The 23,977-nt window shown below is 58.3% G+C and overlaps 1 protein-coding gene across 10 annotated transcripts in view; it reads right to left on the reverse strand.

Annotated features, from left to right (window-relative positions):
* The window catches only part of WNK2 (WNK lysine deficient protein kinase 2), a 118,169-nt gene extending 106,857 nt beyond the window's left edge, over nt 1-11,312 (reverse strand). For all 10 annotated transcript variants that reach the window (XM_045064977.1, XM_045064973.1, XM_045064974.1 and 7 more), the window contains exons 1-2: nt 11,080-11,312; nt 9,924-10,609 (exon numbers count right to left, since the gene is read on the reverse strand). In XM_045064977.1, the coding sequence (XP_044920912.1) occupies nt 9,924-10,607 (684 nt within the window). In that variant the 5' untranslated portion in view covers nt 10,608-10,609; nt 11,080-11,312. The remainder of the gene's footprint in view (nt 1-9,923; nt 10,610-11,079) is intronic.
* Between the last annotated feature and the right edge of the window lie 12,665 nt (nt 11,313-23,977).

The raw sequence follows: 23,977 nt of genomic DNA on the forward strand, positions 1-23,977 counted from the left end.
TGGGACGCCTGGGTGGCTCAGTCAGTTAAGTGGTGGCCTTTCACTCGGGTCATGATTCCACAGTCCTGGGATAGAGTCCCACATCGGGCTCCCTGCTCAGCAGAGAGCCTGCTTCTCCCTCTGCCTCTGCCTCTGCCTGCTGCTCTGCCTACTTGTGATCTCTCTCTCTCTCTGCCAAATAAATAAATAAATAATCTTTTTTAAAAAAAAAAGGAAGAAGATGATGACGAATGACTGAATGAATGGGTAGATGGAACCCAGGACACCCTGTGATTGCAGCTACGGCTGTAGGACACCCACGTGTGAATTGTGAAGTGTGGCCGTGCTTGCTGGAATTAGGATTATCAGCAAACTCCTTTAAGGCAGCCGTCATCATCGCTTTTTTAAATTAACGATTTTTAGAAAGGTTCCAGGTCTTGGAGAGATTTTGCACGTACTCCCTCCCAAGCCCCACAGCCTCCCACTGTTGACATGCTCACTGGGTACACGGACAACGGACGTGCCTTATCATCTCCTAGAGCCTCAGTCTACATCAGTTTCACTCCAAGTGCTGGAAGTTCTGTGCTTTGAACATGGCTTTGAGGACCCTCGTTAGAGCATTGGAGTCGTTTCTCTGCCTAAAATTGCTCTGAGCTCCCCTGTTCATCCTGCCCAGCCTCCCTCCGCCCCCTACCCAATCTGCAGTGACCGCGGTCCTCTTTCCTGGCGCCACAGTTGAGCCTTTTCCAGAACTCCCATAGCTGGACTAACACACGACTTATGGCTTCCAAATGGCTTCTTTTGCTTAATAATGTGCATCTAGGGTTCACTTCTGTCTTCTTGGGACTTCATAGCACATTTGTTTTTGGTGCTAATATTTCCTCGTCTGGACGGACCACAGTTCATTTGTCCGCCACCCACTAAGAGACGCCTTGGACGCTTCCAAGTTTTGGCGATGATGAATGGAGCTGCTGTAAGTATCCATGGGCAGGATTTGGTGTGGTTAAGTTTTCAGCTCATTTGGGTTTTTTTTAAAGATTTTATTTATTTGAGAGCATGAGAGAGAACACATTAGCAGGGGGAGAGGCAGGCAGAGGGAGAGGGAGCAGGCTCGATGGGGACTCGATCCCGGGACCCCAGGATCATGACCTGAGCCATGCTTACTGGCTGGGCCCGCAGGCGCCCCAAGTGTGTCTGGTTTCGTGAGGTGCTGCCAAGCTGTCCTGTGACACTGCAGCACGGTCCGCGTCCCTGCAACTGTCACTGGGCTCCTGCCGCTCAGCATCCTCGCCAGCACGCGGTCGTGTCAGGGCCCTGGAGTTCGGCTGTTCTAGTAGGTGCGCAGCGGAATCTCGTTTGAATCTGCATTGCCCTGATGACGCATGATGTGGAGCTTCTCATGCACTTCTCTGCCGTCCGTATGTCTTCTCTGAGGAGGTGTCTGTTAAGTAAGGTCTTTGGCCCATTTTTTAATCAGGTTGTTTGTTCTCTTATTCTTGAGTTTTAGGAATTCCTTGTACTTTGTATCACAGTAAACGTTTTTTTTTTAATAGATTATGCCCTTGGTTTGTACCTAAAATGCCACTGCCAAGAATATCACCCTGACACCAAAACCAGACAAAGACCCCACAATAAAACAGAACTACACGTCAAGATCCCAGATGAACATAGAGGCAAAAATCCTCCATAAAATACCGGCAAACTGAATCCAGTTAAAAGATCATTTGCCACCATCAAGTGGGATTAACTCCTAGGATGCAAGAGTGGTTCAGCATTCGCAAATCCATCAACATGACCCATCACACCAATAAGAGGAAGAACAAGAACAATATGATCATTTTAACAGATGCAGAAAGACCATTCGAGAAAGCACAATATCCATTCACAATACAAGCTCTCCACACAGGAGGTTTAGAAAGAACACACTTCAGCTAAACACATGTGTGTGTATAAACCCACAGCTAACATACTCAATGGGGGAAAACTGAGAGCTCTTCCCCCCCAGGTCAGGAACACGACGAGGACATCCCCTCTCATCATCAGTACTGTCATTCATCACAGCACTAGAAGTCCTGGCCACAGCAATCAGACAAGAAAAAGAAATAAAAGGCATCCAAACCTGGAAGGAAGAAAAAAAAATTTCCCTATTTAGAGATGACATGATATTTCACATAAAATCCCTAAGAACTCCACCAAAAAACTACTAAAACTGATAAATGAAATCAGTAAAGTCAAAGGATACAAAATCAACATACAGAAATCTGTTGCATTTCTATACACCAATAATGAAGCAGCAGAAAGAAAAATTGAGGGATCAATCCCATTTACAATCGCAACAAAAATAAGATACCTGGGAATAAACCTAACCAAGGAGGTGAAAGACCTGTACTCTGAAATCTACAGAACACTGATGAAGGAAACTGAGGAAGACACAAAGAAATGGAAAGATGTTCCATGTTAGTGGATTGGAAGAACAAATACTGTTAAAATGTCTATACTCCCCAAAGCAACCTATACATTTAATCCCTATCAAAACACCAATATTTGGGATGCCTGGGTGGCTCAGTTGGCTGAGCGTCCAACTCTTGATCTCAGCTCCGGTCTTGATCTCAGGGTTGTGAGATCAAGCCCCACACTGGCTCCAGTATGGGTATGGAGACTACTTATACAAAAATATGAACAACTTTTTTCAAGGTAATAGAACAAGCAACCCTAAAATTTGCATGGAACTATGAAAGACCCCAAATAGCCAAAGCAATTTGGGGGGGGGGGGAGTGAAGCTGGAAGTATCATAATTCCGCACTTCAAGTTATATTACAGAACTGTAGTGATCCAAACAGTACGGTGCTGGCACGGAAAAAGACACACAGATCAACAGAATGGAGGAATGGAGCAGAGAACACAAAAAGGAACCCACAATTATACAGTCAGTTTATCTACTCAAAGGAGTCAAGAATGCAATGGGATAAAAAACAGTCTCTTCAACAAACGGTGTTGGGAAAACTGGACAGCTACATGCAAAAGAATGCAACTGAACCACTTTCCTTCATCACACACGAAGATAAATTCAAAATGGATAAAAGACCTAAATGTGAGCCCTGAAGCCATAAAAATCCTAGGAGGGAACACAGCCAGTAATGTCTCTGACATTGGTGGTAGCAATGTTTTTCTAGACACATCTCCTGCGGCCAGGCATACAACAGCAAAAACGAACTGGTGGGACTTCACCAAGATAAAAAACTTCTATACAGTCAAGGAAACAATCAACAAAACTAAAAGGCAGTCTACGGAAATGGGAGAAGATGTTTGCCAATGACATATCCGATAAGAGGTTAGTATCCAAAATACATAAAGAACTTATCAAACACAACACCAGAAGAATAATCCAGTCAAGAAATGGGCAGAAGACATGAACAAACTTTCTTCCAAAGATGTCCAGACAGCCAACAGACACATGAAGAAATGTTCAACATCGCTCATCAGGGAAATACAAATCAAAATTAAATGAGATACCACCTCACACCTGTCAGGATGGCTAAAACTAACAACACTGGGAACATGAAGTGTAGGTAAGGATGCAGAGAAAGGGGAGCCCTCGTGCACGGCTAGAGGGAAGGCAAAGTGGTGCAGCCGCTGTGGAGAACAGCACGGAGGATCCTCAAAAAGTTAAAAACAGAGCTGCCCTGAGACCCAGCAATTGCACTACTGGGTATTTACCCAAAGAATACAGAAATACTGATTCAAAAGGCTACATGTACCTGGAGGTTTACAGCAGCATTACTTACAGTAGCCAAATTATGGAAAGAGCCCAAGTGTCCATCAACCAAGGAATGAATAAAGGAGACGTGGCGTAGCTACGCCACGGAACATTACCCAGCCATCGAGAAGAACGGCATCTTGCTATTTGCAGTGACATGGATGGTGCTGGAGTGTATTATACTTAGTGAAATACCACATGATTTTGCTCATATGCGTAATTTAAGAAAGAAAACAAGTGAGCAAAGGGGAAAAAAAGAGACAAACCAAGGAATGGACTCTGGACTGCAGAGAACACACTGACGGTACCGGTGGGGGGGGGGCGGTGTTGGGGAAACAGGTGACGGGGACGAAGGAGGGCCCTTGTGGCGATGAGCACCGAGTGTTCCCGGAAGGCCTGAATCACTGTGCTGCACACCTGAAACTGATGTCACACTGTACACTAACTACTATTTCATTTTAGATAAAATAAAACAGAGTAAAATAAAACAAGCCATTGCCAAGCACACAGTCACCTAGATTCTCTGTCACCTTCTAGGAGTTTCAAAGTTTTGCACTTTCCAGTTAGATCTATGGCCCATTTTGAGTTAATTTTCGTGGAAAGAGTAAGGTCTGTGTGTGGATTCACTTTTCTGTGCAGGGACGTCCAGTGACTCCAGCACCGTCTGCCGCAGAGACTGTCTGCCCCTCCGAGCTGCCTCTACCCCCTGGTCACAGGCCGGTGAACTCCACTACGTGGGTCTGTCTCCGGCCTCTCTGCTCTGCTGCTCTGAACTACTGGTCTGCTCTCGCCAACGCCGCACTGTCCTCGTCTCCTTTCTTTTACTCTTTTCCAAAAAACTTCACATGTATTTAAAGAAAGCTGACGTAAATTAGAGGCAGTGATCCTGTAGTCCGGAAAATCTTAGAATGCATCTCTCTGGGGAACAGAACCGGATCTGAAAACTATTTGAAGTGAGAAAACCTGCAGCCAAGCCTCCGACGGGCCAAGCTTCCGGTCCTGAGCCACCCTCGCGGGACCGGTCCTTCCAGAACACAGCCCCTCGCCTGTCTGTGGCCAGAGGCAGCTCCTAACTTGCTTCTCGGAGACTCCGGCCGCTGCTTCCCACCTCCTCTCGTCGGCCGCTCAGATGAGGAGCCGGCAGCAGCCAGGTGCGGGGGCAGAGCACAGGCCCCCGCCTGCCTGCACCCGGGCCCCCCCCCCCGCCACATGGGGGCCCGCTCCTGCCCGCGGGCCTCCGTGCTCCCCGGGCGCCAGCTGGCTCTCCACTTCGGCCTCTCTTTCCACACGTAAGTGCAGGGGGAGCATCACTCTGCTTTGCCCTCAATGCCCAACACACGTCGGCAGTTCCCACGACCCCATGACAGTCTGCTAGCACCAGCCCCACTGCACAACAGATAAACCAAGGCTCACAAAGGCAGGTGTCTTCCCTAAGACCTCTCCACAGGGAAGTTGTGGGTCTGGGGCCCAAAGGCAGTGGGGGCCCTGCTCTGGGGTGTTCGTGCACACCGGCCAGGGGCCCCGTCTGGCTGCAAGGCTCCTGAACGCCCCTTCCCAGCACCTCAGGCAGACGCCAGTTTCCACCTCCTCACTCAGCCAAGCAGGTGGCAAAGGAGACCCAGGCGCACAGCCCAAACCTCTGCAGACCGGGTCAAGTTCTGCTCCTTCGAAGAGATGAACGGAAGCTCCATGTCCTCACCCTGGTCATCATCCAGCTTCAGCCTAATGCTGGCCCGAGCCACAGGCCCCGAGAGAGGCCTCTGGCCACGCACGGGAGCACAAGTCCGAGCCATTCTAGAAGGCGAGTGACAGGAACAAGGTCAGCCCTGCCAGCCCAGGACCACAGGATGGCCTCTCCACACACTCACTCCCTTGCCTCCTGCAGGCTTCTAGAAAACACCCCTCCTCCACGAACACCGGGTTCTCACACTGTGATGTAGTCTGCCCTGTTCACTGTGGTAACCCCAGGCTGGAACCAGGGCACCCACTGAACAAAGGCCACTCCACTGCTAACAGGGGACCTGGCATCCAGAACCTTCTGGAACACCTCCCCACCCACTTAGCACCTTTTCTCCTCTCCACGTTCTGGTTCACAGCCCACCTGCAAACCTCGTACACCTCAGTAAGCCTAAGGCACGAATTGAAGTGACATTGGGGGGAAGCCCGCCAGTCCATCACACTACTAGTAAGTCCGGGGTCCTCATCCTGGGGCCCACGTTACTTGGCAGTCAGGCCCAAATCAGGCTCAGTCCACTGCCCCAGATGCCAGGACCCCAGAAAGTGCCCCAAAAGGCACACACTGAGCACCAGGAACTCCTGCTTCCAGCAGGAAAAAAGCTGCAGCACCCAGGACACCCCCAAAGGTGACCCACAGCTGGGCGTGCTCACCTATCACCGCCAACCATGCCGGCCTCACCAGGATAGCACGCCCCTGACGCAAAGGCAGGGAAAGGGAGAGAGCCAGCCCCTCGGGTCTCTCAGGCAAGCAAACCAGAACCAGAAGGGGAGGGGCACAGGAAACACGGCTCCAGAAACTGAGCTTTATGCACCGTACTCCAGCAAGCAAGCACAGTCCCCTCCGCATGGGGCCCCCGCCCCCAGGACAGGCTGCTTGAGGTCACTGTGACAGCAGACAAGGCCCCTGAGGGGACCTGAGCACCTTGCATGTGAAGCTGCCCGGCGCCCCGACTCATCTCCAGCCTGTCTGTGAATGGCAGTGGTGCACCTGCCCGGTCGTGTGCCAGCCCAGCGCCTGCAGAGACAGGCGACCCAGCCACGGGAGACCCCACGGGGCCACGCACAGCAAGGAGACCATGCACACCCACCTGCGACGAGCCTCCCAGGGCGCAGGCCAGCCAGGAGCACACAGCAACCCTGTGACACACAAAGCGGATGGCAGAGGTCTCCTGGCGCCCATGTCCGCAAGTCGCTCCTCAGGCCGGGCCTGCCCCTCAGGAGCCCAATCACCTTTGGGCAAAGCAGGGCAGCAAGACAGCGCCGCTGGGTCTGGGAACCTGGCCATGGCGGGCGGGGGCCCCCCATAGTAGCTCTTTAGCACTCTTTAGGATGCGCCCAGTCCCACAAGAGCCCCATGAGTACTCTGAGCAGATGACCCCCACCCTGTATGCGGGCCTAAACCCCAGCACAGGAAACATGGTCCCCGCTACCCCCTGCCCCCCGCCACACCGAGGCAGTGCCCAGCCCCCAAACAGCAGCTCCCAAAGCCTTCTACACGGAGGCCCCATCTTCCCGGAAGGCAGGGGGCCATGGACAGGAGGGGGCTGAAACCAAGGCTCTCCAGGATCCTGAGGCAGACACCAGAGGAGTGGGGTGACCCAGGAAAGGCCAGTAGCCCACCTCCAACACGGCCTCCAGATGCCAACCAGGTCTCCTCGGGGGCCCATGCCGGCTCAAAGGGCACAGCGGGGAAAAAGGTGCCCTCACACACCCGAGACAGTGTCGGTGGTCAAGACCTGGCCCGACACCAGGACGGGTCCACACGGGCCCGAAGCCAGCCGAGGACAGTCACGGGGACAAGGGAAACATGCGCAGAAGCGAGGGCAGAGCTCTGCTGCGAGCACTACCTCTGCTATCAGGACACGTTCTGGTGGCCGAACAAAAGTTCATTCAAAAGAAGAAAGACAGGGAAGTGATACTTTAAAATGGCTACCCCAGAAAATCAGTACGAGCTCCGGCCAACTAGAGAATTCAGGAGGTGACGGGTCTTGCTGCAAAGCCCTTCCAACACGAATTTATGGAAGAAAATCAGACATCACAGAAATCTTTCATCCTGCAAGGCGGACTTACTGGGTCTAGAGATGCAGCCTTTACCCCCTCGGGCAGGGCACCCTGTGGAACAGTAAGGGAGCCCTCCTCCTTTCGTTCCGACCGAGGCCAGCAGGTGCCAGTGCCCCCCCAGCATCCTGAGGGCAGAAAGAAACAGACTTTGGAGAGTGAGTTTGGGGATATTCCAAAGCTGCCAGCCAAGGCACTCCTGGGGGCTGAGGAAGGGGAGGTCAAAGGGTGAGGAGAATCCTGCAAAGCTCCCCATGCAACACTCCCAGTGACCTGCCCTCCACTGGGGTCCCTGATACCCTGCAATCCTGGGGGCCGAGGGAGATTGAACATCTCCACACTGTGCAGGAGGAAACCCCTTCGTTCCCTGGCACAGAGCCAACAGGCCACCTGTTGTCCTCTCTCGGTGCACAGGGGTCCCAGAGGCCCAACCCTCACCTCCACCAAGGATGGCCTCGCCAGGCTGGAGGCCTCCTCCCATGATGCTACACTCTCCCCTCGCCCTCCCACCACCTGTGTCCTAGATGGTGACCTTGGGGGTCCTCAACACTGAGCGGGGTAAACATCAGCCTTCTGCTTGGTGAGGAGGCACTGGACACCAGCAGGAAGCTACTGTCCTGCTGCTCCAGGCCCCATCGCAGACCAGCCCTGCAGAGGCAGCTGGCCCCAGATGCTGCCCATGGAACTAGAGGAAGCCTTTGCTGCCCAGTCGCTGGGAGAGGTATGAGGACAGTTTCCCGCCAACGGGGGCTCCCAATAACTCCTATTCTAGAACTGCCACCAGTCGGATGGGAAGCCTTCTCCAGCCTTCCCACTACCTCCCAGAGTCCAGGCATAAGAGACCCCTGGATGCCAGCCAAGCTCCAGGCCTATGTTCTGCTCAGGGAGCCAGAGGCAGAGCCGCCTGCCTTGCCTTACAGGGAATGGGAATGAAAAACCTTTCTGAGGGTCACGTGCGCCTGCAATGCCTCATCACTGCTGAGGGCTACCTCGGATCCCGCCTACAGCCACTCCCACGGGTGCCCACAGTGCCACGAAGGGTCACTTGGCGAGAGGGAGAAGGTGGAAGGAAAGGCGCAGGGCCACGCTCCAAACCCTGGGGTCCTCTGCTCCTCTCTGGTCCTCCTTTTGCCAGGCGGCAGCGATGCCCAGCTCGCTCCCTCACCCACGCAGCGGATGCCGGGGGGGCCCCAAGACCACAAACTCCCCAAGCCGCCCCTCCGCAGGGGGCCCAGAAGTGACAGCCATGAGGAAGGAGAGCTCAGTCCCTCCTGAAGGGCTCCACAGGACGCCAACCAGGCCTGCCAAGAAAACTCCTCACTGCCACTGCAAAACCAAAGGACTGCAGGAAGGGGTGGCCTCTGGAGCTCTTTGTCTCTGGAGAAAAGCCAAGGACAGGTCGACACCCAGCAAATCGGGGGGTGGGGGGACTCGCACACATGTAGGCCACACTGCAGGGGCCCAAAAGATAGAGTCACCAAAGTCAGTTTGGGGGTCAAAAAGGCAGGCAACCTGCAGCGTGGCGGGCTGCCCTGTGCCAGGCCTGGAAGGCCCTGCTAACTTTACGGGGTGCTGGGGTAGGCTTACACCCGCGCAGCCAGCTCTCAGCACAGGACAGCCCCATGCCTGACAGCTGACCCCCCGCCCATGAGGGAGGGCCCCTGTAAACACCCTCTCTGACAGGCACTGTCCTGGCTTCCACCGATGGCCCAAGAAGCTCGGGTTACGGTTTATATAATCTTCCAGGGCTGGGGCTGACACAGCCAACGTGAGGGCAAGGTTATGAAAAATGCATGTCCACCGGCTTTGCATCAAAAAAAAGAAAGAAAAAAGGAAAAAAGAAAGAGAGGAAGAAGAAGGAAGGAAGGAAGGAGGGAAAGAAAGAAAAGAAAGAAAAAAAGAAAGAAATCCCGGCCGCATTTTGTATGACTTGGTTTTAAGACCTCTCGCACAACCATTTTGTGAAGCAATGGGCCCTGGGAGAAACCAAGAGGCCCCTGCCGCATCCAGGCCGGGGGCGGCCCCACCTCACACAGACCACGGGTCAGAAGCGTCTCCTCAAGCGTCCCCAGCGGGGGCACCCACACCTTTAAAGACTCCAGAGCGCCTGGAACACAGGCCCCCACACTGCCGCTTCCCATACAGACCACCTGGGAGGGTACAGCCAGGCGGACGGACACGCCCTCCAAGTGCCCACTCTTCAGCAGGGACCCACACCGTGCCACACTCCACCGCCACATGCTGGGAGGTCCGACCCCGACCACACAGGCCGTGCGCACGCAGAGAAGGACACGCGCGGCTGCCCCCCAGGGCCGGACGCGCGGCCCCGCACCGGTGCAAGGCTGCGCCAGGACGCGCTCGCCCACCGCCCACCTGCGGCCGGCGTCCTCACCTGCAGCTCACACCAGGCCACCTCCACCCAGGTCTCCGTGTCCAGGCCCTTGTAGACCGTCTTGAATGAGCCGCGGCCCAGTTCGATGTCGAACTTGAGGAAGCGGCCGTCCAGGGAGGTGGCCACGGCCTTGAGGTCGTCCTCATCGTCCTCCTCTTCCTCGGGCTCTTCCCGGCGTGTGCGCCCAGGTTCCGGCCTCGCCTCCGGCGCCGCCGCGTCCTCCCGCCCCGCGGCCGCAGCAGCCGCCGCCGCCGCCGCCGCCGCCTCCTCGCCGGGGCCTCCGGGGGACGAGGGCGCGGGGTCCGGGCCGGGCTCCTGCGCGCCCGCGGGCTCGGGGCCGGGGTCGGCGGGGGCGCCGGGCGGCGCGGCGGCCGGGGGAGCTGCAGGGGCGGCGGGGCGGCCGCGGGCGCGCTCGGCTATGAGGCGGCGCGTCTTGCAGAGCAGCAGTACCCGGCGCTGCAGCGGCTGCGGGGGCTGCGCGCTGGGCGCCTCGGCCGCCTCCAGGCCCGGCGGCTCCTCCTGGTCCGACTCCACCACGCTGCGCCGCAGGAAGCGCTGGGGCCCGGGCCGCGCCGCCCGCGCCCGCGGCACCGCCGCCGGCTCTGCCATGCCCGCGGGCCCCGCGCCGCGCCCGGCCTCCGTCAGCGCGCGGGGGCCGTCCCGGCGGCCGCCATCGCCGTCCATCTCTGCGGGCAAGGACACCCGGGCCGCGTGAGCGCCGGCCCGCCGCACCTGCCCGGCCGCGGATGAGACAGCGCCGTGCCGGCTCACGCCCCGCCCGCCCCCCGCCGCGGAGGGGCCTGCGGGACTGCCCCGGGGGAGGGGTCTGCAAACCGGACCTAGAGGCGGGGAGGGGAGGGGAGGACGCCTGCTGGGGCTGCCCCTAGGTTCCCCCCCTCCGGGGGCGGGATGCGGTGGAGGCCGGGGGAGGGGCACTCGCGCCCAGCCTAGCCCTGGGAAGGGGGCCTGCCGGGCTGTCCCTGGGGTCCCCGGGACGGGCTCGCAGAGGGGACGGGGAGGTCGGAGAGAGAGAGGCACTGGACAAGCGGCTGCTCCACAAAGGACGCGGCCCGGGGCGCAGGAGGGGCGCGCGGGGAGGGGGCTGCGGCGGCGCGGCGCGCACACAAAGGCGGCGGGCGGGGGGCTCGGCACTCACAGGGCGAGCGGGCGCCGTCCATGCCCGCGGCCCGGCGGCCGGGGCGGGAGAGGCGGGCGAGACCGCGCTTCGGTGGCCGAGGTCCGCGGCCGGGGACCGAGTCGCTCTCGGGGCCGGGGTCCTCGCTCCGGGCCGGGTTGCCGCGCTGATCCCTCGGCCGGCCCGCTGTGGGGCCGCGCTCCCGCGTGCTGCTCGGGCTCCGTGCGGCTGCGCTCGGGCACCGGCTCCGACCCGGCGCGCGGGGAGGGCGGGGCCTCGGCTGCCCGCCCCCGGCTGGCGCGGCGGGGCGGGGCCTGGCACGCCCACCTGGCCGTGGGCGCGCGCGGCCACCTGCGGGCGGGCTCGCAGCTCCGGGCCCGGCCCCGCGGCGGCGGTACTCCTGAACCCCAGGCTCAGGAATGACCCTCAGGCTGCTGGCCGCGGAGGGTCCCCGAGAGGGGGCACAGCATCACCTCCTCAACTGTCCCAGCAGGCCCGTCAGACCTCTCAGCCCTGTGCCAGGGCGAAATGGGCTGGTAGAAGGTGAGGGCCCAAGGCTGGTGGTCCCCCAAACCCTCAAAAAGCAACCCGAGGCAAGCCTGGAGGGGTTGGGGTGTCCTTTCCCCCTGTCATTTCATGGGGACCTCACTGCCAGGAGGCGGAGTACTGTTATCATCACACCCACTCTGCAGTTGAGCAAAGGGAGATCCTGAGACAGAAGTTATCTCCCCTAAATCCCAGAGCTTCTACGACAGAGGCTGCCCTGGGATGTCACCAGAGAGGGCCCTGAAGAGGCTTCCAGGAGGCCCTGGGCCCACAGTGTTCTTCGCCCCTTGTGAAATGCCCCCTTCCCCTGGGAGCCTTTACGTCATCCTCTGTCTCCCCTTTTTCCTCTGGACTACCACAAACAAGACTTTCTCTTGGGCATCTTGAACCTTCTTGCCAGGAGGTGGCATACGGCAAAGAAAGACTTCACTGCTCGCTTCTGAGCCCTGTAAGCCCCTGAACTCCTCCATCTAGTTGTGGTGACCCTGTGACTGCCATGAGGTGAGGGAATAAAGACACAGGGAGGCAGCTCCAGGGGAGATGCCCAGCGGCTCCCACCTTGGTGGTGCCTTTGGGTCTGGCATGCCATCCAACACATAGGGTGCCCATGGGCTCCAAGCTCCCGGCACAAACTAACTTATGGGATTCAAACCATCACAGTTACAGGGGAGGTGTGCCCAGCCCTGTTCCCCAGAGTCTCAGCACTTCCCAAGTGCTGGAACCTGTCACGACCGGTTCTCCAGCACTGGCATCCCTTCCGAACTCTGCCCAGGGACACCTTGTGGTGCTGGGAGCATTTGCATGGTGGAAACGGGCAGATGCCACAGATCCGGGCTTCTTCCCTTGGAGAATGGTTTCATGGCGTGCTTGCGCTGGGCTGGATGATGGGTACATGCCTTCTGAATATCCCTTGCAGTTGTCACATCTACCTTGCGTCTAGCCCAGAGCCCAGACAAAGAAGGGACAACATCCAACACCAGCTCCGCTAGCCTGAGGCCCTTCGAGGCGGGGACTGGGCATGACTTCCGAGGGCGGGGGCTGGCCAGGCCCAGGTGGGGCTGCTTAGAATCTTTCTGTCAGGAGTCTGGACACACCTGAACTTGCTCTGGCATTTGCATAACCTTGGGTGAGTCCTGCTGTACCAAGCCTCAGTATCCCCACAGAACCCACCTGGCCATCCTAGTTCGCACACGTGGAAAGATTGCCTGTTCCTCCAAGACTCAGTCCTGGAGGACGCCCAGAGTCCTGAGCCTGTCCTTGCTGGGCACACCCAGGCGTCCAAGGGAAAACTGAGAAGAGGTAGAGCTAAGTGTGCTGTGGACAGATTCGAGGCCATCTGGCCTCCTCCCTTCTCCCTGGGTCACACTGGCAGGGAGCAAGCATCATGCCTGTCTGGTGATGGAGGAGATGGGTGGACATTCACAGCGTTGCCTGCAGGCTCTGTCCACCCCCAGCCGGCATATATGCATAGCTTGGCAGCGTACCCCCAAATCGCTGTGGGGGAGTGGGGAGAACCCGTCCCTGCCTGAGTACTATATGCTCTCTGAGCCCTTAGGGTTGGCTTCAGGCAAATGTGCTGGCATGCCTCCAGTGACAGGGAGCTCACTCCCTCTGCTGATTCCATGGCTAAGCACCTAGTAGACAGGTCACAGTCCTCTTTTGTGAGGACCCTTGGGCTGGGCTCAAGAGCAGGTCCTAGCACCCAGGAAGGACAAGACTGAGGGATCCCTGGACAGACCTTGGGGCCAGGACTTTGCCAGGATCATGGTTGTCCTTAGATCACTTGGCACCTCTGAACCTCCATGCCCTGGCTCTGATGGGGATAGCCATCACCCCCCACCCCCCTCTGCTCTGCAGGTGGTCCTGAGGCTCCAACAAGCCAGGGTTGCCGGACATGGCAAACTGCCTGACCCTGGCTGGTGCTGGCAGAGCCTGTCCCCTGCCCGGAGCCCTTGTCTCCACGGCTGTCCAGCCAAAGGGTGTGATTACCTTTGTGTCACAGAGGAGTATGCTGAGGCCCAGGAGAGACACTTTTCGATTTCAGTAGCTTGCTCAAAGCCACAGAGCAGGAGCCTGTGCCCCTCTCCCCTCCACTACCAACTTGGCTCCCCAAGACTCCAGTGCCAGGGAGCCCTAAGTCCCCCCAAGTGTAGGCTGTCCTGGTGCCCCTGCCTGGCCAGGCCAGTGGACACCTGAGGCTCACTTCCAGGGCCAGGACCCAAGCAGGCCACACAGCTGTGTCATCCCACTGCTCTTCTCTAGGTGGACGTAAAGGTGGTAAGCAAGACTTCTGGGAGGGGAGCAGGGTCTAGCCTTGCCCCCAGAAAGCCCAGTCACCAGGTACTTTTGGAGTGAGTCTGCCTCTGAGTGGACTCCAGCAGCCTGGGTCTTGTCGTTAGACACAGTGCAGCCAGCCCATCCCCAAGCCCCCGCCCCCGACATAGGCCACAGCCCAGGGAGGTGGCCCCTTACCACCAGGGGTCTTCTGTGGGGCCCGTCCCCAGGTGAGACCTCAGGGCCGGAGTGGGTCATCTGGATCTCAGGTCCTGTGGGGGTGGGGGACCCTAGCTGGAGGCAGTAGGAGAGGACAGGAGCAGGGCAGGCTTCTCAGGACCTGAAGGTAGGTGCTGGGGCAGACAGGTCGGGGTAGGAGTCCCGTGGGCCTCTGAAGCTCGGGCTCCGAGTCCCTGTGAAGTTCTGGGAGGAGAAGGAGCAGGGCCGCTGCCCCAGCCCCTCAGGAAAGCCTCCCCGCTCAATGGGCGATGCGAGGCTCTATAACATCATCTTTGTTTTTCTCCTTTTGTAATTAATACAATTCTATAACATTTCTTTTACTCCCTAATTTTAAAACGTGGTTTAAAAAAATACTTTGCACTGGGGGACGCCCGGGAAGTCCTGTCCGTTGAGCCTCCAGCTCTTGATTTCAGCTCAGGTCATGAGCCCAGTGATCCAGGATGGAGCCCCGTGTCAGGCTTGGTGCTCAGCGTAGAATCTCCTCGAGATTCTCTCTCCCTCTCCCATCCCCGTGCTCCTGTGTGCGATCAGTCAATCAATGAATCAATCGTAGTTGCACTGGGATGTAATTCACACTCCCTGAAACTTACTCTTTTAAAGTGCACAACTCAGGGGCCTTTGGTATATTCAGATGTTGTAGACACCACCACCATCTCGCTCCACCACATCTTCACCCCCAGAACGAGACGTCACCCCCCCACCCCCATCTGTGAGCCCCAGGCAGCCAGATATCCGCTGTCTCTGGATTTGCCTGTTCGGGACATCCCACGTCCCCGGAGTCATGGACCGCCCCGATCTCTGACCACGCCCTCGCGCTCAGCACGTCTCACTCCACGTGGGTCAAACACGCATCCGTGCTCCGCTCCATTCGTGGCCAGATTATATTCCATTGCACGGTGACAGACATTGATTTTTCTGAAGAGCGTGTAGTCATTATGGGGAATTTGTAAGTCAAGAAAAATAGAAATAGGAAAGTTTACACTATCCCTGTGCACTCCCAAGTGAGCGTGGCCCACCAGCTGTCCGAGCGAGACATGTGCAGTAGCCGCCCATCCCATGAGCCCGTGGCCATTCGAAACTTTTTCTCCCAGAGTTGCTATTATTTAATTTTCCTCTGGAAGGCTAACACCAAACACTGGGTCATATGCCCTGTTTAGTTCAGTCCAGAGAATGAGGCTTTAGCCGTGCTGGGTCACGCAGGCGTTGAAAACCCTCCCGCCTGTGACCTCTCTGTCAGCACCTCCTGCTGTGAGGCCCTGGAGCTCAGGCCCCGCTGTTGCAGCCTGTGTCCCCCGTCCACGTCTGCCCACGCCCAGAGAGACCCACGGCCCCCCTTGGCTAGGCTCTGTGGGTGTATGCGCAGGGGGGAGGTTGGAAGGGTTCCCGTCGTCGCTTCCACCAGACAGGGTGAAGGCGGGCTTCCCTCAGGCTTCTTTGGCCCCCAGAGCCAGTCACACCTCTCCTTCCTGCCGGGGAGCCGCTGGCATCCCCCACTGCCGGGGGTCATGCACACCTGAGCTACCTCCCCTCCAAGCTCCAAGCCTCCTCCGTCCCCACCTGAGAGTGCTACCTGTGTCCCTGTGGAGCCCCTGCTGGGCTCTGGGCACCCAAACCCAGCATCAGTGCCCCCTGTTGGAAGAACCTGCCGTGGATTGTCTTCGGAATCCCTTTCCGACAACTGACAGGGAGGAAGTGACCAGCTGTGCAGATAAAGGAGCCCAGAGATGCTCCCTGACGCTCCCTGATGCAGTGCCCAGCAGCTGCAAATGGGCAGCTAGAATATGCTGCACACAATTACATAGGACAAAGCCACTTCGAGACTCCTCCGAGCGTGCTGTGACCCAGGAAGTGATGAGAGGTCACGCCCCAGGATGCAGCACGGGGTGGCCTGGAGGGAGCAGAGGGTGCTTCTGCTTCTGTGCATTTTCCTGCATGCAGGATGAGAAATAGCTCCCCTTCTTATGTGCCGCCACTTTGGGAAAAGTGCCCAGACCCGCAGAGGCTTGCCGTGAAGGACTCCATGGAGAACAGAGCCAGTCTGGGGGGGCTTCCTTCTAATCCTGGCACTGCCCACAGGTGGTGACCTTCAGCCCATCATGGGTTGACGAGTTGAGGGCTCTGAGCGCAGTTTCTGTGTTAGTCCTCCCCGGGGCTGGGGTGGGGGATGCTGAAGGAACCAGCTGAAGGGCTGTCCTCTGCTCTGGCCGGCTCCTGCCTGTGAATCTGTCTCCTTGCCCTTGGGACCTGCCCGTGGAAAGGGGAATAGCCTCTGATTCAGCAGGGCTGCCCACTCCCCATCTCCATAGGGGGACACAGAGGCCGTGGGGTCTTAGCCAGGTGCTCGGGGTCATGGAGCTGGTGGGAGGGGCACGTGGAGGGAGCAGAGAGGAGGAGGAGGATGGAGACCAGGGACGCACAATGTGGCACCCGCCTGACAGGCTGGGCAGGGGTCCTCCAGGTAGAGCCCACATCACTGTCCAGGCCAGGCTCTGACCGGTGGCCAAGACACATTGTCCTGCCAACTGGGGTTGCAGGGCCCACTGGGGTCTCTTCTGCCCAGAGTCACCACTTGGCACTCAGCGGGTCCCCTGTAGCCCCCATACAAGCCCGGGGGAGCCACACACTACCCATGACGCACAGGAGGCTTTTTCCACCGGCCAGGAGCTCGGGCTGTCTGCCGAAGAGTTTTCCAGCACCCTCCACGCTCACAGCAGCGCCCGCCCTCGGGAGGGCCTGTCCATTCAGACAGAGGCGGCACCTGGGTGACCTGAGGCGGCATCCAACACTGGCCAGGGTTCTGGGGGCGCCAGGCCCAGGGTGCCCCCTGGAAAAGGGCCACATCACGAGGGAGGCGGAGACAGAGCAGGAGGACGGAAAGGCGTATTTCCCTACGGATCTCCACGCGGGAGGCACGCAGTGCGGAAGCTCGCTCTAGGGTACACAGGTGACGCATTATTCTCAGCCCGTGTGTTCTCTGACGTCACTGCCAGCACCACAGCCCTGGGAGAGACAGGGTCAGGGGTCTGAACCGCTGCACATGACATTTTTGTCAACTCTCTGATGCGCAGCTTCGCGTATGTGTTTCTAAGACGCGTTATCAAATATGTGTTATTGCTTCACCAACATCGAGCTTGGCCAACAGCTCCCTGTCTGGAGCCTGAGGGAAGCTTGTCACCAGCGCGTGTCCTCTTGTGCTTGGGAGTGCCACACAGCACGTCAGTGGGACACTTGGGCCATTTTAATCAGCAAAATCATCAACAAAAGGCACAAAATAAAAATACAAAAAAAAAAAAAAACCAACAACAACAAAAAAAACCACCTAACGGAAAGGAGACTGAGACCAGGACACTGGCTCATGGCAGGGAGCTGGACCAGGGGCCGGAGTGTCACCTGTCACATGTGGCCGGGGTCACACACGGCTTGGGTCAACTGCATTCCCAGATTTGTGCACACCCACAAGTGACCTGGGAGGTGAGGCAACTGTCAGTTGTGAGTTAGAAATACACTTTTTCGTGTAGTAAATTCACAAACACGGAATCCACGAACGCTGAGCGTGGGCTGCCTTTACAGAAAACGGGTGAATTGAGTCACATGAGCCTCTGCCTGGCAAAAATCTCATAAAGGAGAGAGACAAAGGACGTGTTTCCTTAGTGCATGAGAGCTCCCTCAAATCAGAAAGACCAATAACCCAGCAGGAAAATGGACAAGGGAGGTGCGTAGGGAAGAGAACGAGAACACAAAAGCCTCATAAAGGGTGAAAAAAGTGCCACTTTGCCCACAATAAGAGAATTGGAGATTACAGCTCTAACCAGACCCTTATGATGCCATGTTCCCGCAGACAGGCTGGCCGCTGAGGCAGTCGAAGGGTGATGTGGGGCCATGGGGACCCCAGGCTGCACTGGACACGAGGACCTGGTCCTGGGAGTTTGCTCTGGGACACACAGCTGAGCTTTTGTACACTCGTGCTCAAAGACAGACAGGTCATCGCATACGGCTTTCCTGGGTCTGCCCTCACTGCAATGCCTGATCCCATGACCTCCACGTCTCACTTCCTCTGATGTCTGAGGCGTAAGGCCCATGGTTCTCAGCCTCTGAGACATTCGGAAGTGGGGGAGCTGATGTATGTGCTCAGGTGTCCCCAGTGGGGTCCCCAGTGGGGTCCCCAAAGGGCTCCCAGGGGAGACATCCACCAGGCCTCACAGCTCATTCCTGCTGAGCCCCCAGTGGGGTGCACCCTGGCCTCCCCACCGCCTCCTGCCCAGGGCCGCAGTGAAGGACAGCCTGGCACCCAGGAAGCGCTCTCTAACCGCTCCCTGTCCCCTGGGGCCCAGCCCTCCGCACACACCTGTGAAGGGAGTGAGTCACAGCCTCGGCGGCCTGTTGGGCAAGTGGCATGTCTTTCTCTGCAAGTTTTGTGTGACCTGCTCATCCCGGAACAAAGTCCCCGATCATGAACCCACAGCACTGACCCTTCGATGAAACAACACTTAGTGGTCTTAGAGACAGAACTGCTATTTTGCAAGAAAACAGTGCACTGATGACCAGATGCTTTATGAGCTAAAGAAACCCGAGGTGCTGCTGGTACCCCCAGGGGACCAGCAGGCACTCCCAGTCTCCTGGGGGATTTCTACCTCAGCAGCGCTGGGAGGACCAGGCCGAGACAAGCTGGAGAGCCCACAGGGTAAGGACGTGTGGTGGTGTGTGCTGCATGGGGCTGGCCGCAGCTCTGGCCCGTGTCTCTGTGGGGTGTGGGGGGCTGGGGCCTTGAGCTGAGGGCCCTGGCCTATGCAGATGCCAGCAAGAGCAGAGCAGGCCTGACTGAGGCCTAGAGAGGAAAAGGCAGTCACCAGGGCGCCCAGGGAGCAGGTCCCAGAACCAGGTTCAAAGGAGGCCCATTCCCAGCCCAGAGGGAGCTTTCCACAAACGGTCATCAGACGTGTGGGCATGGGCCTCCAAACACAACGGTAATGGGGGACCGGGGGAGCCGGGTTTTAAAAACAAAGGTAAGCTGACTGAATTTTTAAATATTCAAGAATAATGACAAGACAGGCATTTACTTGAGGAGAAGTGTTCACAGCAGATATGAAAGCTAAGGAGTATTATCATTAACATACGAAGAGCTCGAGGGGCCCCTGGATTGCACCATCGTTAAGTTTTCAACTCCTGCTTTTGGCTTGGGTCGTGATCTCGGGATGGTGAGATCGAGCCCTGCGTCAGGCTCTGTGCTCAGTGTGGGGTCTGCCTGGGATTCTCTCCCGCACCCTACTTCTCTGCTCCCCCCCACATGCATGCATACACTCCCTCTCTCTTTAAAATAAATAAATAGGGCGCCTGGGTGGCTCAGTGGGTTAAGCCTCTGCCTTCAGCTCAGGTCATGATCCCGGGGTCCTGGAATCGAGCCCTGCATCAGGCTCTCTGCTCGGCGGGGAGCCTGCTTCCCCCTCTCTCTCTGCCTGCCCCTCTGCCTACTTGTGATCTCTCTCTCTGTCAAATAAATAAATAAAATCTTTATTCAAGAGTTTGCGTGAGTCAGGATGCTTAGAAAAGGCCAAACTCCTCAAAGAAAGGAGAGCAGAGGCCAAGCTCAGACAGACGGTCACAGACACATAAAACCACGGAGAGGTCTCACCAGGAGCTGTCTCAGGGCAGGCGAGACAAGTCTGCATCTTCACACGGAGGTTACCGCTCCTCGTTTGAATAACTAGGCCCCCATGCTGGCCGCGGGACAGCGAGCTACTGGCCATTCCACTGGACCAGCCTTTCAGGAAAGCAATTTGGCAAAAATCTCACTTACTCCTACTCTTGGAATTTCCCTGAGGAAAGCAAAGACCTGGGTCCATAGTTGTTTAGCTCAGAGTTACTGAAAAACACTGACAGAAAGACTGGAAACCACTGGGTTCTGGCAGGTGGGCCTGGGGAACCACGGGGTCTGAGACCGCCTGCTCCCGGCCACGGCAGACGCTGGGTGCCGGCCTCAGCCCCAGGGACCCGGCCCGGGACAGCCCCGGGCTGCACGGAAGCTCAAGGAAGGAGCATGCAGGCGGCGGATGAAGGCTTGATCTCATGTCAGAAAATGCACCCGGTATCAGCCGTGCCTACCTCTGTTTGGGTGAATTCCCTTTTCTTTCCTCTATGTTTTTCCAACCATAGCAGGCCATAGCAGGCCCCCAGCTGTGCGTGCACTGGGCCCGCTTGGCCGGCCCGGGTCAGCGGCTGGGTCAGGAGTGTGCCTGGGTAGCTGTGGCAGATGCTGTCGGACCGTCCCGGAGCGGCTATACCAATTTGCACTCCCACCAGAGAGGCAGCCTCGCCCGCAGAGCCTGTTAATTGAGTCTTGCATCAGGAGAGAAGCGGTATCACGGGGAGGCTGTAATTTCTGTGTCCCGTGCGCGTGAGCTCAGCCTCTGACCCCGGGGCCCAGGCTGCTCCACCCAACACCTCTTTTCAGCAACCTGCCTGCACGCGGGCTTGTGTCTCCCTGGACCCCTTTCCTGAGCCCTGCCCTGCCTCCGTTCCAGCACCTGCCTCGCCCATGAAGGGCCCAGGCGGATGGGAGGCCCCCTACACTGGGTACATGAACCTGCCTCTCTCTCCCGGGGCCCAACCCAGTGGGGTCTTGCCCCAAGACAGAGCCAGGGTGGTGGCCAGCCAGCCCCTGGGCTGCCCCAGGCCACCTCTTATCTGTAGGCACTGCCCCTTAACGCACCCCCAGGCCTCAGTTGTACCCAGTGTCATGGGACCATCAATCCCGAGGTCACCAGGAGGACAACAGAGAGGACCTCTGCAGGCCTGCAGTGGGCAGCCCAGGCTGGAGCAAAGAGGATCAGTCCTTGAGGCTCCGGGCAGCTACAACCCTGTGCCCCCCAGTCTCCCACAGATCGTGCGGGGGCCAGACCCCTCCCAGGACCCGCTGGGCAGCCTGTGCCACGGCACGCCATAGCATGGCTGCTGTAATGATGACTGAGTCCACACCTGGTCCCTGCTGGTCAAATCCCTGCCGGCTCATCATCACGAGGCAGGGGTCAGTGGCCCGAACCACCTCCCCCAGCCCTCAGGCCTGCCTGAAGCCCACACTGGGCACTGCTGGGGGAGGCTGGGGTCCTCTGTGCCCCCTGGGCCAATGGCTATGAATCCGGGTGTCCTCAGGGTGACGCCTGGACAAGGGACAGAAGCTCAGCCATGCATATGGACCTGCTGTTCAGAAAGGCCAGCACAGGGACCGTCACCCCCCACCAAGGAAGTGGCCAGCCAAGAACAGCTGTAGGGACACCAGCACCCCCAGTCCTGACCGGTCCTCACCATGCGTGGCATACGCCATCCTGACGTCACTCATGGCCGCGCCTGATGCTACCTCCTCTGGCCCAAGGACACTGACTGCCGGCCTGGCAGGTCTTACCGCCTCCTTCCCCAGTTCCCCAGGCCACCACAGGGGGTCCAGCCACTGTGTTTCCAGGGCATTTTCTGCACATGAGCCCCTCCCCCCACTTCGGCTGGCCAAGTGCGGTGGGCCAGGCCCACAGCTGCCTCCTCTCTTGGAAACCAGGCATTTATTGGCTTGTGTGTTTATACCGCAAAACTTTCTACTGCCAAACACAACATATTCCCAGAAAAGGCATCAAACAGCTCAGCAAATCACAAGCAGGCACACTCACGGGACACCCCCAGACCTTGACGTCCCAGAGGTGCTCCCGTCCTGTCCTCGCGGGAATCACAGCCTGGAGGTGGTTTCCTTGTCCCTGTTCCGCGACTGAGCCCCACAGCCGGCTTTGCCAGGAGAAGGGCAGGGCTGGGGAGCGCCCACAGGCCCAGAGCCTCGCTGCAGTCTGCCCACTGTGTGCAGAGTGGACCCCACACCCCGAGTCCTGTCTGCTGCGTCCACAGAGAGCGCCAGTGTGTCCGGCCCACAGGAGGACCAGGGCTACATGCACCCCCTTGTGGGCGGCGTGAGCGGGCAGAGGGCTGCCGCTGCCCAAGCATCCAACCTTCCTTCGGGCAGGGGCCAGCGGCGTGCCCGGGGCTGTCCCCGCTCTCGCAGCTGGCTCACCCGTGGCTGGGGGGCAAGCGGACCTCACTGCATCCACGTGGCCACGGTCAGTGGCGTGCTGCACCATTTTTATCTCCCCCAGCTCTGCTGTGGGCGTTTTGTTCCCTCTAGGAACCTGCGCCCTTGTGGGAATGCAGCTTACGGGGCAAATTCCACACCGAGGTCCGTTCCAGCCCCCGGAGTCAGCCAGGAGAGCCCATTATCCTCCCTTTCACCAACTGAGACCCTGTGGTCAACCCTCTGCTCTACACGGTGTCGCTGCTGTGCCTGGCGCCCGCGGCGGCCGCCTGTACCATCCCTCCCTCCTGCCTGGTCTGGTAGCAAGACCTCTCTGAGGTGAGCGACCTCATCCCCATGAGCACATGTGTGCTTTTTCTCTTGTGCTGACACAGGAAGTATAGAGAAGAGGGCATCCCCCGTGACCCCAACCCCCCGCCGGACTGCCGTTGTGCCTCGCGTGTCCCCAGACCACTCGTGTGGTCTGTGTGTTCATGCCTTCAGCACACTGGGACTTTCTCAGGACTGGCGTCATGGATACAGCCCTAAACCGGGTGGGGCTCCCGGGCTCACAATCCAGGGTCCCTAATGATCCTGGAGCCTGCAGGCCCCCCGTGGATGGGCTTCCAGAGCGAGTAGTGCCTCTGGAGCATGGGGTACAGCCTGTGCCCTCAGCCTCTTCCAGCAGAACTGCCCTGCGGCCACGGGGGCCAGCAGCCAGGGGGGCAGCAGCCTCAGGGAGGCGGCAACACCCTTTTCCAGCCACGTCTCCTCGGTGGGGGGAGGATAGGCAAAGGGATGAGTGAACGTGGCCGTCCTTGTCCAGAGGACCAGAGGGTGGGAACAAGAGGCGGCAAGAGGGCAAAGAGACCAAATGCTGGGATACAATCCATGTTTCGGCAGAAGCAGCCCCGTGCAGTCAGCTGTGCAACCCTGGGCAGTCTGGCTGACCTCTCTGGGCTCATCTTGCTGACCCACTGGACAGAAACCACAGCAGCACAGGGCCTAGGGCTCGTCCTGAGCTCCCTACCCCTGGAACCCAGGCCTGGGACGGTTTTGGCTCTGGGCCTGGCTGTGCACGCTGGGAAGCACGTGGCATCCTAGCCCCGACCAGGGGCTCTCGTGTGGCCTCACCCTGACCTCCCCGCAGGCCTGCCTGCAGCGACATCCAGAGGCCAGAGGCCATGAGGCCAACCAAGCTTTGGGGGCCTTCCTTCGTAGGGCCGATTGTAAAACAACGTCTCATTATAATCCACTTGGAGACACCATCTGTAACTCTGGGGCTGTACCCATGACACGTGACCCAGACAGTCAGTCTCCAGGGGCCAGCCCCAAGTAAGACAGGGCACCCACCCCGCAGCCTGAAGCGTGACTGCCAGCCCTGCGGAGATCTCCCCAGAGTGGGAAGGCACGGCCGTGCCAATGTCCCCTCGTCTTCCTGGGACAGCTGGGCAGAGTCCCGGGACGGTGACAACCTGCCTGGGCCAAACAGCCGCCCCCCTATCATGGCCGTGCACTTGCTTCTGTTGCCTCCACATCTACCCCAAGAAAGAACCACAGGATAAAATGGATGAGAACAGCACCTTGACAGAGCCGAAATGTCTGGAAACTGGGTAGAAACGCTGAGCAGCGCGCTGGGCCCATCATGACGGATGCCGGCCACCACGTGCTCACACCGAGTATGTCCTCTGTTCCTATGGAGACAATTCCCATAGTTCCCTCGTAAGGCGAGCAACCAGTGGTTGTCAGTCCAGCAGTGGACCTGTGCAGCCGCCACCACGACCCTCACCCAGGACAGACGCACAGCCGCCAGGGGAC

The sequence above is a fragment of the Mustela putorius genome, unplaced genomic scaffold (genome assembly GCF_011764305.1).
Source record: "Mustela putorius furo isolate JIRA1106 unplaced genomic scaffold, ASM1176430v1.1 tig00003854_pilon_pilon_pilon, whole genome shotgun sequence".
NCBI classification, from domain to species: Eukaryota; Metazoa; Chordata; class Mammalia; order Carnivora; family Mustelidae; genus Mustela; species Mustela putorius.